Raw genomic sequence first — 13,169 nt, 5'->3', positions numbered from 1 at the left:
TTTTCCAAAAGGGATTACGTAGAAAAGAAAATGATGAGGCCCGCCAGCTTGCTATCTAACAGGACTTTCTCCAAAATAAAAGAAATTTATCCATAAAGAAGCTTCTTCCTTAAAAGAAAAAAATGTGTAAACTTTATTAGTTTGACATAATTGTGTGTCCACCTGCACAGACCATGGTTCCCATAGCCAGAAGAACGATCAGTGCAGGGTTTAACACCCGACTTCTTTCACTGCTGTTATTGTTACAGGAATTCTGTCCCTGATACTCCATGAAAAACGAAGCTGTCTACTATCACAGGCCACGAGGTTGTGATTCCACTGCTCATAACCCTGATTGTTTTTCTGACACAGTTGTACATTTATAATGTCATTTGATGGTTTAAATAGAAAGTGTGTGCCACGCTTTCAAAAATAAATTAGTGAAATCATATTTAGTTGGGGTGGTTGATTATACATCATTTGATATTGATATATTTGATATAATTGATATACATCAATTCAGAGGAAATTCTGTTTCTCTAAAACTGCTTCCAGTATGAATGACTTCTCTGAAACTTTTGTTTTTCAGACTGTTTTAAGTTGGTCAGAACATTTTCACTTCAGAAGTATTGATGGAAAATTCTCTGACCTCTTTGTATTTCCTGAGACTTACATAGTGAGTCAAACTTAGCCATTCATTCAGGCAGGTAGTTGGTAACTGTTTTTTTTTCCACTGATACTCTTCTTGACAGCTTAGAGAAAATTCTGTGTTATTCTTAAGGAAATTTGAAATGCTTAAGAGGAGATAAGCAGAGGAAAACAGTAAAAGCCTTAGATGCGCACTGTCAAAGCTATTGAAGGTAGGTCCCTACTTCTGTACAGCACTGTGATATCGATACACCTGAGGCCAGTACCAACTTCCCTGTACTAAATCTAAACACAGCCTTAATGTCAAAGTCAGAGTGGGCTAATTCATCTTGGTCTCTGTCATCCATCATCATGGATTCCTTGGTCAAGGGCTACATCAGACAATTTGTGGTTAGATTGAAATCCTCTCAGAACATTCAGATTTTTTTTTTCTTTTTTTCTTCTTTTTTGAGTCTGGTGTTTCTGAGGAGTGTCTCAAGAGATGGATGATCCTTGCTTCCTTTTGCTGTCTCATCTAGCCCATATAAATAAGCTAGCAATCAATTCACTGTGTAGGTCATATATAATGACTGCATTCAATAATAGTGTTGAAAAAGCAAGAATGTTAAAGTCCATATTTTAAAGATTATATGCCAAAAACCTTTTTTTAATAATATAAGTATCTAAGTCTTCTGAATAGAAGTAACTGCTTCCTAGTTTTTGTTCTTTAATGTTATTTTTTGACATGAAATATTCCTTCCTTTCCTCTCAATGTGCAGGGTTGTCTGGGAGAATGTAATAGTTCATGGGCACATTCATAGGCATTTAATCTCTACTTTTTCTCCAAAACGTTAGACCATTCTTCCACGAATACACGAGATCCGCTGTAGTCACTCAAATGGGTTGGAAAAAAATTAAGTTTTTTATCTACAATACAGCACAGAAAATATGTCAGTTTGACTTACATAGCATGTTATATACCACTGATAGTCAATAAAAAGTATTTGTAAAAGTCTTGTTTTTTATTTGATGTAAAATAGTGAAATAAGATTTCTTGCACATGCTTAGGTGATTGAGCTTTTCTTGGCGTTTATTTGAAAGAATTCTCGTTGTGAAGGACATTCTTTATTGGCACCTTAGAAATTCTGAATGGAAGTGTTATATCTAATGTTAACTTGGAAGTGTTACATCTAATGTTAACTTACTGTAGTCCCATAACAATAATATATTGATGGTATTTTTACCTCTGTATTTAAAAATAAATTCATAGGTACAGTTTTAGAAGCAAATAATGAATGAGGTGGCATCACACTTGTGTCTGTAAGTCTGTAGGCAGTTGCCTATGAGAGAGATGTTTATCATTCCTTCGCATTTGCAAATTATTTCACACTGATAATTTAATGAAGCATTTGGAGATGAAGTTTTCATCCTATATCAACATTAATCTAAATATTCAGTCACTTAAATGGCACTAGCAAGCTATAAACTTCTGAATCCTTACTGCGTAGCTGTGAAGTTCGGTATCAGTATGCTTAAAACAGGTCGAAGAAATTAATTTTCTCTGACATCCAACATCTGCTAGGCTTTCAGAATGAAGAGACTGAGGTAGGGTAAGGCTGTGAGATGCATCATGATTTTCTCCCGCATTGTATTTCCACAGCATATTTCCACTATTGAACGGAAAGTATTGGAGGAGCTGTGCTCCACAGTGGCTCATGCACTGGTGCATATAAATGAACTAAAGCCTTTATTGGGAGATCAATGCTTATATACTTCTTTCTGTGAAAGTCTGGCACTCACAGCCATGCATCAAAATGTTTTATTAATTTTAAAGTGAATGGAAATCTTGTCCTCTTTTTTTTTTTTTTTTTAACCTGAATAATAAAACCCTAAGGAAATTACTTCCTCCCCCTTGGCCCCAAGTTAGTCATTATTGTTCTGTAGCATCTTAATTTCATCACAGATAGCCTGGGGGTGCATACTTAAAAAAAAAAATTTTTTTTAAATTAATTAATTAAAAAGAAATTTAAGTTTTCCAAATTCTATGACAATTGAGCTCTAGCTCTTTCAATATAAATTACTCTCTGTCTTTTACTAACAAATGTATTATCTGCTTTATCTTGAAACTTAGTGAAATTACTGTCGTGGGAGGCTTGCAGGAACTAGTAAAACAGAGCTATTAAATCAAAATAATTGGATTTTAATATGATGTAGTTAATTGGTTAAAGCGCCTGCTTCTCCGAAGCATATCTGCTAATTTTTCTCCCTTGCACCCAATGTCCTTGATAACAGTTGTCCTTTCGTTAGCAGCAATTCTCTCCTGACCCCTCCATCATTTACCTGCTTTCCTCCTCCTGATGCTTCAGGTTCCAGGCGATCTTGGGCTCTTCACGTATCGTACACTCTGCTTGAGGGAGGGTCAGAAAGGCAGAAGGTAGCCGTGCTGGATGCACAAAGATGCTGTTGGGGGCTTTTGTGAGATTACTGGTTGGGGCAGAAAGCTTGAAACGGCATTCAGCCGCGCTGCGGCTAGCTGGAGATACCAGAAAAAGAGAAAGCTACTCATCTGGTTTGGGTTGATAAATAAAACCAGTTTACTCTGTGAGAAAGCTTGTGGCTGTGCCAAAGTTAATAAAACGTTGAGATGAACTTTGCTTGTTACGTTCAAAGGCCCTCTCTTTCCCAAAACAGCTTTCTGTCAGACACCAGTGTAATGCTGCGGGGCTCCTCGCCACGGGTGATTCGTGCGCCGTGTCCCTGCATGGAAGCCAAATGTGCAGAGATACCTAAATGCCTTTGGTCCCAGCTGTCCCTAGTTCCTTTTATGTGGTCTGGCCCTGGGGGAGGAGGGAAGGGTGAAATGCTGGAAATCACCTCTGAGGTTTCTCCTTTCTTGCAGTAGGGAATGTCTCCATTGCTAAGCCATGCTGCTGTCTAGAGTCCTTGGATTCAAAGGAAGCTTAAGAGGATCAGGGTCTATACTGACAGATGTTGTTTTGGTAACTTTTCCCCTTTTGCCATCCAATTGCACCCTTTTCCCTCATATTTTGCTCATCGTGCAGCTTGCCGTGATTTGTCAGAGGTCACTGCTGCCTTGTTTCAGGTGCTGGGCATTGCGAGACCAGCTTGTGTTTTCTGTGTGAGTTTCCTTCTCAACCAGGGCTTGTTACTTTCTGAAGAACAGGCCTTCAGAAAGGCTGTCATTGCTTCTTTGTGTTGCTCTGGGAAGGACGAGCAAATCTGGACGACCAACTGGAAAATCTGGACGACCAACTGGAAAGGAAAGTAGATTTTCGTGCAGTACCTCCTGTTTGTGTTTGCTTGTTGGCCACCGTAACATTAAACTTAGAGCAACATTTCTTCTGCAGGGATGCCAAACCAACAGGGTCTCTTTCTTTTGACTTGAAAATGTCATGTCTTATTAACTCATAAGGTTTCGGGATAAGCTATATACCATCAAAACAGATGTATACATAAAGGAGCATAATTAAATTACAAAAATAACTTAGTATTAAGGGGAGAATTATCCTACTTTTTTCTCTACTACTCTGTCTACAGATCCATTTCTTTCCTAAAATTCTTTCTTAAAACTCTCACTAAATAGCTTTGTACTTCAGTGGTCTCATGAAAAGTGGAGTAAAAAGTGCTTAACAGTATCAAATTAGCACTTGTAGTAATAGTAATTGAAGACTTTTATTTAAGACGTTTCTCTTTTCTTCCATATGTATTTCTAATAATCTTTCTGTTTTTTGTTTGTTTTTTTTTAAATCTTAAAAGCTTTGTAGCAGTGTAGTGATGTGTTGTATATCTGAGTTTCTTTTAGATGGGAACGACCTGAAACAAGAAAAAAGAGCAGGTTGCTTCTGTAAGGAATATATTTGTTTGCATTGTAGAAGAACCTTGACTCTTGGAACTGCAATTAAGCTTATTTTAGATCTTGTTGTTCTTGCATACTTTACTGGGCACTCACAATAGTTGAACAGTTTGAGAGAAAATATCTTTAAGTGACTCTGGGAAACGTAGAAAATAAGTGGTACAGCTTAGAAAGTTAATGCAAGTCTGCTGCTTTAAACTCAATTCTTAAGCATACTGTTAATTAGGATAGCATTTTCACTTTGTAAAGAAGTGATCGACAACAAAAAAAAAAATATATTAAAAAGTGCTGATGTTAGGATTATAGCAAAGGAATGAGCGCTGTATGGTCAAAGAGAGAGCTGCGTGTTGAAGTTAAGTAATTCCTTTCACCTATGAGAAGCCATTGTACCAAACTAAGCAAACGAACACATCCGCAGAAGAGGAGGATCATCTCCAGACAGTTCAAACACAGACAATGGAACAGCAGCAAAGTAAATGCAGAAGGATGGAGGAGCGCACTGTCTACTTAAGCTCAGTAAATTGAAGCCAAATAGAAAATTTCCTATGGAGGTTTTCTACAAACAGTATCTGTCTCTCTGTTCTTGGGAATGAAAAAGCAAATTAAATTTCTCTCCATGGAGCTGAGACACAGCCTGTGAGTTTCTCTGTCAAACAGACAGAATATGCTTCAGCAGAATGATAGCAGTCATTTGAAACAATCCAGAAGAAATGTCCTTTAAGAAAAAAATACCAAAGATCTTAGACATTGAGATATATGAATAAATGGTCACTACCTTGATGTATTCTTTAATTGGGATCTCTTATGACTTAGAAATCTGTGAATGAGTGGACAGGGTGAGACTCTGCTATGGAAATTGTACCTCAGACGTTATTTTAAAAACAAAATACTTGAGATTACAACTAAAATTTATCTTGTATTTATCCTGTTAAGGAAGGTAAACGTGAGGACATGGTTCCTGGTCTTACAAGAAACTTCTTAGGCTATTAAGTGTTTTACTCTGTCTTAATAAATGTGAATAATGCCACATAGATTTGTCCTATGTTGTTGTAACGTGTAAGGCTACAAGGTTTTTCACTCCAAATACTTGTTGTATAGTCTACTGAAGAGATACTGATAGTAACAGGTTTTGTAATGTAGCTGTGGGATATTAAAACTGAAATCTGGATCGATGGTTCAGCACTCCTTTTAACAAACCTTCTTCGCAATACAGTGGATCGTGAGGCTGTGTCTTGCTGTAGCTTTCTTGTGACTGGGGCTTCTTGCAAAGATGAGCCATGTATTGCCATTCTTGGCAATTTGTGTTTGCATGGGTTAACTCATTATGTAAAAAAAGAAACAGATCTACATGCAGCATGTGTATTTTGCTGACAATTCCTTTACTGCTTTCTAGTTTGGGGCTCTTCAGAACTGGTTCCATGTTTCTCCAAAGGTATAAACTATGTTGACAGATAGTGAATCCAGTATGTGATAACGTGCTCAGTGAATTCAGTGGATGTCCTAATGCTTTTTTCATAATACCAGGTGTATAATTTTAGTAAAACAAGAGCATTAGTAGCCATGAATCTTTACAGTCAGCTTAATCAGTATGCTCTAACTTTTTATTTCCTTCTCTCTAGGCAGAGCTGGTGAAAGGGAATCTGCAAAGTGTTGGACTCACACTGCGCCTTGTGCAGTCCAAGGAAGAAGATGCAGGACATGTTGTTATTGAAACGGTTACGCCAAATTCACCTGCAGCAGCTGCTGATCTACAGAGGGGAGACAGACTTCTAGCAATTGGCAGTGAGTAATATGTCAGCTTTCAAAATCACGTCTTGTAATCAGGAAGGACGTTTCTGCATAGAGTTCAATTAGACTGCTGTTCTCAACAGTTACGCATATGCCTGGCTCTTGTAATAAATTCATTTGTATATTTATGACCACTTAAGGTTGTCATTCACTTGATCAGTTTTCTTGTATATTTATTCTTTGCTAGGTTTATTTACTCTTTGCCAACATAAAGGTGAATAAACATTTGAATGTAAATACATTTTGACCATTCAAATAGTGATGCTATAAGGTTCCCTACTTGGTTTTTGCTAGCAATGTTATAAAATGTGCTTGGCTTACAAAGAAAACAGCAACATTTTGTTTGCATCACAGACCTGCATTCTCTTAATTGAATCTCAAGATACTAAATAGAGCATGGAGCAAATAGTATATATGCCTTTTGATTACCAAAGTAATTGTCTGAAATAACAAAATGACCCAAGATGATCTGTTGACTATTCAATAGTATCTATACTTTTGGTACCAAACTTCATCAGCTTTGATATGTAGGAGTTTTTCTACTCTGAAGTTCTCACAATGAAAGACTTTGGCCAAGTTGTAAATGAGAGAGTTAAGTACTGCATTGCGGAAAAAACAAACAACTCTTGATGTTGTTTTTTGTGGGGGCAGCAGTTATGGGAATTAATAAATGGTTTGATGTAGGCTTATAAAGACAAAAAAGTGGGAATACCATTGTATATTAATATGTGTCTTAGAAGTAAGTGTAGGTAGCACTGATAAAACTGAATGCGAACTAAAATCACTAGGGGAAAATGGCAATAAAATTTTTTAAGGTTATATTATAAATATAGTTGTAGAGAGATCATCTCCATAATGTCATTAGTAGAGAATAGAATTCAGCAAGAGTTGTGTATTTAGGAGGTATGTATATAGCATCCCTGTTATACCTGCATGTGGTATCCATGTATGTGATACATGTGTATTTATAAACACACACACTTCTCCAAACATTAACTATACAACCAGGATTTAAAATTTTATTCTAAATTTGGTTTTGCTAAGTCATTAACATACTATAGAAGAGTTAGTATGATAAAAATACTGTGAAAATAGAACTTTACACATTTTGGTATACAAGGACTACTTAATGTGACTGTGCTAGCATGGAGTTAAGATCCAATGGCTTAAAAGGATTTCAAGTTGCTTTGGACATGTAATTGGTTACCTAAGAAAAAGGGAAAAGTCACTTTTATATGACCCTCTTCATTTGAACTGCGTGCTTACTGAGATGCTTTAGCTTGCACCTAACTTGTTAAATCTAACTCTTAGTGTAGGCTGAAGATACTGCCAAAGGGGTCTGAAAGTCTGTGATGAAGAAGATGGTTCAATTTATCTTCACTGTTCAGCCACATTGAGAATGTAGCATCATGCCTGCATTTTGCAAACATAGCAGACCCTTCAGCTTTATTAGCCTAACTCTGCTTTAATTATAGCCACATTTTAAGATACCCATCTCTTTTGAGACCTTTGTTAATGCTTACATCTGAAAAATCCAACTGTAAAGTAAGCAAAAGTTAGCATGTAAATCAACATTACTCTTCAAAGTGTTAATAACAAACAGAAAACTGGACTTTGTCTGTTAGCATCATTACCAGCTCCTGAGGTAATATATTTGTGTGAGTAAAATGGAAGGATTTCAGTCCAGCTCTTCTGTCATAATTGCTTGACTTCCTCTGTTAGTGGTAATAATACTATTGCTCATGGCTAAAGATCTCAATGTATGTGTTGACTATCTTTGGTCGTTTAGATTACTAACATATTTTCAAATCTGACATTTTTATCTTTTTTATAGGTGTTAAAATCACATCAACTGTCCAAGTGTTGAAGCTTATTAGACAGGCTGGGGACAGAGTTTTAGTCTTTTATGAAAGGCCTGTTGGGTATAATCAGCATGGTTCAGCACTACAGGATGGATTTGGACAGTTGGAAGACTCTGCTTTCTTGACACAGCAAGATGATGACCCAGCTAGCTTATCAGCTGATGTTGATAACAGAGACTTTGATTCAGAATTCGAAGACTTAGCATGCGAATCACCTGAACAAAAAGAAGATATGCCAACAACTCCAAGTCCAAAACGTTCAGTAGTAATACTTGCTTCTAAACCTCTTGGAACTATATCTCCGATTCTGAATCGAAAACTGCATTTAGGAAGTTATCAGGCAACATCAAAAACTCAGCAAAAAGATGGAACTAAAGTGGCAACACCCAAAACAGCTGAGAGTTCAGATACATCACAACAATCAGGTAAACAATCACAAGGATCCAGTACTAAGCCTCCTGTACCACCTAGGCCACAAAGTAAGCCTAATTTGCCTACTAGTGAAACTCAAAATCAGTTAGAAACTGGAGGTTTATCTTCTGAAAAACCAGAGAGGCCACCTCCACCTGCCAGTAATGGAGATAAATGTACAGAGAAAGTAGTAAAGAATAATGATCAAACAGAAGACCCAACGGTATCAAAAGTAGCAACGGTACCAAAACAAGATCCATCAAAAGATGGAATTTCAGAAAATGCACGTAGTAACAAAGATAGTGGAGATGATCATCAGACTTGGGAGTCACCAGAAATTCCATATCGAATCCGGCAAGGCCGATGGCCAAAGACAAGAACATCCTGCTGTGTATTTGAAGTAGAAGAATACCATAAGTACCTTAATGTTGCACTGTGGTGCAGGGACCCTTTCAAAGCCGGTGGTTTTATCTGTTTAGGCTATGCAAGCATAAAACTTGAAGAAATTGCTTTAGATTGTATAGCTACGTCATCAATGGAATATGTTAGAACATTTAAATTGGATGCTCCCGCACCTAAAGCAGCGGTCACTAGAACAGCATTGAGGAATTTGACAACCCATAAGGGATTCAATGAAAAATTTTGTTATGGTGATTTAACATTACACTTCAAATATTTAAAAGAAGGTGAAGTAGATGATTCAAACTTTCTGGTGGAGAAAGAAAAGGAATGTCATTTTGAAGAAGAAGTTCCTGTACTTCCAAAAGAGGATCCTTATTTGGGACAAATTGTTGTTAATGAGAACAAGCATAACTTTCAAGATACTCAGTTTCAGAATCCAACGTGGTGCGATTACTGCAAAAAGAAAGTATGGACTAAAGCAGCTTCACAGTGCATGCTCTGTGCTTACGTTTGCCATAAAAAATGTCAAGAAAAATGTCTGACTGAGACTCCCTTTTGTGTAGGAGCTGAAAAGCGACTTGATCGAACTGCAGGAGCTTGTAAAACAGAAGGACAGGAAGCTTCACAAGCCGCGTCCTCTCGTGTTGATTCAGAATCTAAATCTGTTAACAGAACTACAGGTTTGACCAGACATATCATCAACACAAGTACCCGTTTGTTAAACCTTCGTCAAGTCCCCAAAGCTGCTCGCCTTTCAGAGCAAGGAACAGAGGCTGTAGAGCCGTCGCCAAAGCACACACCAAACACTTCTGATAACGAAAGTAGTGATACCGAAATTAGTGGTCCAAGTAGTCCTTCAAAACGTGCATCAGGTACTGGGATAAAGCTGGTTAGAAAGGAGGGCGGTCTAGATGACAGTGTCTTCATTGCAGTTAAAGAAATCGGACGTGATCTCTACAGAAGTTTACCCACAGAGGAGCGTTTTCAGAAACTAGAATTTATGTTGGATAAGTTGCAGAATGAAATAGACCAGGAGCTGGAAAATAATAATTCACTTGTTAAAGAAGAAAAAGATGCAAATGATACAAGGAAAAAAGCATTGATTGCTGCTGCGCTGGCTAAATCAGGAGAAAGACTGCAAGCCCTTACGCTGCTCATGATCCACTACAGAGCAGGCATTGAGGATATAGAGTCTTTGGAGAGCATGTCGTCAGACCGGCAGTCCAGAAAAGTGACTAAAGATTCAGAGGAAGCCAGTATAGCAGAAGAAGTGGATAACGAAGATGTCAGTCTGACAGAGGCTCCAACATTCAACATCGTATCAGAAGAAGCAGAAGAACCACCTCAATCAGTAGACTGATACTTAAACGTTTAGCCTTTGAAGGACTGGACTAAAGAAATACTTTGCACTTAATTACAAACACACAAATCAAATTAAAACACTGGTATAAGACACCTGCTTCTCCACAGTTATTTGCCTGTGTAAGAGTACAGCTGATAATGGTTCTCCAGCTATAGCACCGACATTTTGTTAAACTGGCTGGTTAAAGCTACATTTTGGGGTTTATATTGGAAATTTATTTTTAATAACTTATTTTTATTTTTTTCTAATTATGTAACCTTACCATTTCACATTAATGTGTGTGGTATCCCTAATATATTACTTGTTCCCCTTCCTGCCCCCCTTTCGTTTCTTTTGAGCTAATGTTCTCAACAGGAAACTGTCAGGATTCTTGAAATGTTTAGTTTCCATCGTATGATGAAAAAAAATAAGCTTGTTGCATGCCTAAGCTGATGACTGACACAGAAATCACTGAGGGACCAGGCTTCAAAACTTTGATCACAGTTACTGTATGTCTCCTAGGTAGTTGTGTTATCTCTTTGCCAAACATATCATGACAGCAAACAAAACATCTTTTTGTGTCTGTTAATAATACTCAGTAAAGTTATTGAATATCAGGTCATTTGTTTTCCATCCTTTTGTTAAATGCAAAAACTGTTCATAGTTGTTAGCATAGTTCGTAACAATGCCATGCTAGAAAAAGCCTCCTTACAACTTTGGAATACTGTAGCCTGATGGAATTATATTAGATATTGAAGTACACACTGGTAATAATTGAACTGAGAGTATTTTGGAGATAAAAGAAGCTGGTTGCCTTCTGGAACAAAATTGTCTTTAAGTATTGCTGTATTATCTGATAAGCTGATAAAGGAAAAAATGTTCTTCACAAGAGTTGGAGGTTTCATCACATTCTATGAAAAAGCGTGTAATGACAGTTTAAGTAATTTCAAAAGTTTTAATATTCTGCTGCAGATTTTATCATTTCAGAAAGCTTAAGGTACAAAGTAAGAGTTGACAACACACCTAAACATTGTCTCTCAGCGTTTTTGAGTAACCACAGAGGCAAATTGCATTCAGCTTCTCAGACAGAAGAGGCAGTCTGAACAGACGATCACCTTTTTCAGAAAAAATGTCGTATAGTGTATATAACATGTTTTCTTTTTGAGTCAAAATAAGTGAGTCCAGTAGTCAAGAGGAAGAATTACAGCCAGCAGCTTTTGAAAAGAACTATCTGGTCTTGTGCATTGTGTAAATTGCAGATCTTAGCATTATCTGGCTACGGCCATTGTTCTTATTTATTTCTTGTAAACATGACTTTAAGTTTCACTCTCTGTATAGAAATGCCATATAAAATATCATCTTTATTTTAGGTACTGCTTTAGGTCATTATCACTGGTATCACTGATAGTAGGAAGATGCCTTTGTGGAAATGGAGTTGAATCTAAGATGGTGAAATAAATAATTTAAATTTTCAGGCAGTTTGTATTGTAGCTCTCCATTAAATTTGCTTCTCAGTTTATTTCGTGGTGGGCAAAATTAAGAAGCAACGGTTTTCACAGATGGAAAAGCATACTTGTACTTCTAAATGAAAAAAATTACTTCCACTCATGCAACTACTTGCACTTTTTGTGAGTTCTGGGCAGTTGATAATTATTTAGCTGATGTATGGAAAACACTATCCATGCTAAAATAGGCATGTGTCACACTTCTGAAATTAAGCTTCAGCAAATAATCGCACAAAATTAGCTTCCCTTATCGACTAAAAGTTATTTAACCTATACCTGCTTGAGATGCGTATTAAGACTTTCCCACTCCATTTTCTCAGTGGCTTACCATTGGTGGCGATCTGCATTAAATCTCCATCAGTGTTTGCTCTTATGGACTACTATAGAAATTTTCAAATATATCCAAGTACATCATTTAAACCCTGGTACACATGAAGGAGCTGTGAAAACAATGCAAATACCGATTTCAAAAATGCATTCGAGGTTTCAAATTTACTTGTGTAATACAGTGGGTAAGAAAAGCTGGATATAGTTTTCCTTGTATAGTACTGCTAATGATGATTGTAAGAGATAAATTAAACGTAGTGCAATATTTTTAAATATACTGAATGGGAAAAGGGCAAAATAGTTGTATTTTAGTGATAAGAAGGAAAATAAATTCCTATCTGGCATTAATTACAATACATGGTGAATCTTGAGGGGAAGAGTGTAATACATTCCTGATGTAACCCTTGCTTCATGCTTGATTGTACATAGCTGAAAATAAAGAATACCACAGAAAACAAGAATATCTTGACTTAATGATATCTGAATAGGTGGCAGCTACACACACTTGCAGAAACTCTGCCTAATATGATTTTGTTGGCTATTATTTTATCATGAGAACAAGCTTTAATAAAATAGTTTTGCTAAATTATCATCTTCTTTGCATTGTCTCAGTATTTTTTAACCATTTGTATCACACCAGTGTGTCATCTAAAGCCACTACTTGAAAATATCTTTGGGAGAAGAAGACACATTTTGCATTAAATAAAATTACTGAGTGCCAGATTAATTGAACTTTCATGCATTCTTTGTATTTGAATATGTTTGTTTTTGTTCTACACAATTTAATAATAATCATAAATTCAAAATGGTGATTGCAGTTGATTCATTGTGTAGTTAGCATTAAAAAATGCCAAATATATATTTTTTGAGACCTCTAACCTCTATACAAATAATGTTCAGTTATCAGCACTATGAACTATCAGTGGAGTTGCTGTGTGTGGGGAAATGAGATGAGGAGGTTATCCAAAAAATGACTTGCAGAATTTTTTCTGCAAGGAAGAAAAAATTCCTTCCCTCAGAAAATGCTAATGGATAACTAAAGAGGTCTCTGC

General features: G+C 36.6%; 1 protein-coding gene across 1 annotated transcript in view; it reads left to right on the top strand.

Moving 5' to 3' along the window:
• The window catches only part of PDZD8 (PDZ domain containing 8), a 57,041-nt gene extending 44,334 nt beyond the window's left edge, over nucleotides 1-12,707 (top strand). The window contains exons 4-5 of the mRNA XM_032190962.1: nucleotides 6,100-6,262; nucleotides 8,103-12,707. Of these exons, the coding sequence (XP_032046853.1) occupies nucleotides 6,100-6,262; nucleotides 8,103-10,303 (2,364 nt within the window). The 3' untranslated portion in view covers nucleotides 10,304-12,707. The remainder of the gene's footprint in view (nucleotides 1-6,099; nucleotides 6,263-8,102) is intronic.
• Nucleotides 12,708-13,169: the final 462 nt, after the last annotated feature.

Source organism: Aythya fuligula, chromosome 7, assembly GCF_009819795.1.
Source record: "Aythya fuligula isolate bAytFul2 chromosome 7, bAytFul2.pri, whole genome shotgun sequence".
Taxonomy (NCBI): Eukaryota; Metazoa; Chordata; class Aves; order Anseriformes; family Anatidae; genus Aythya; species Aythya fuligula.
Note: the sequence above shows the minus strand (reverse complement) of the source record. Positions and strands in the feature narration are given on the sequence as shown.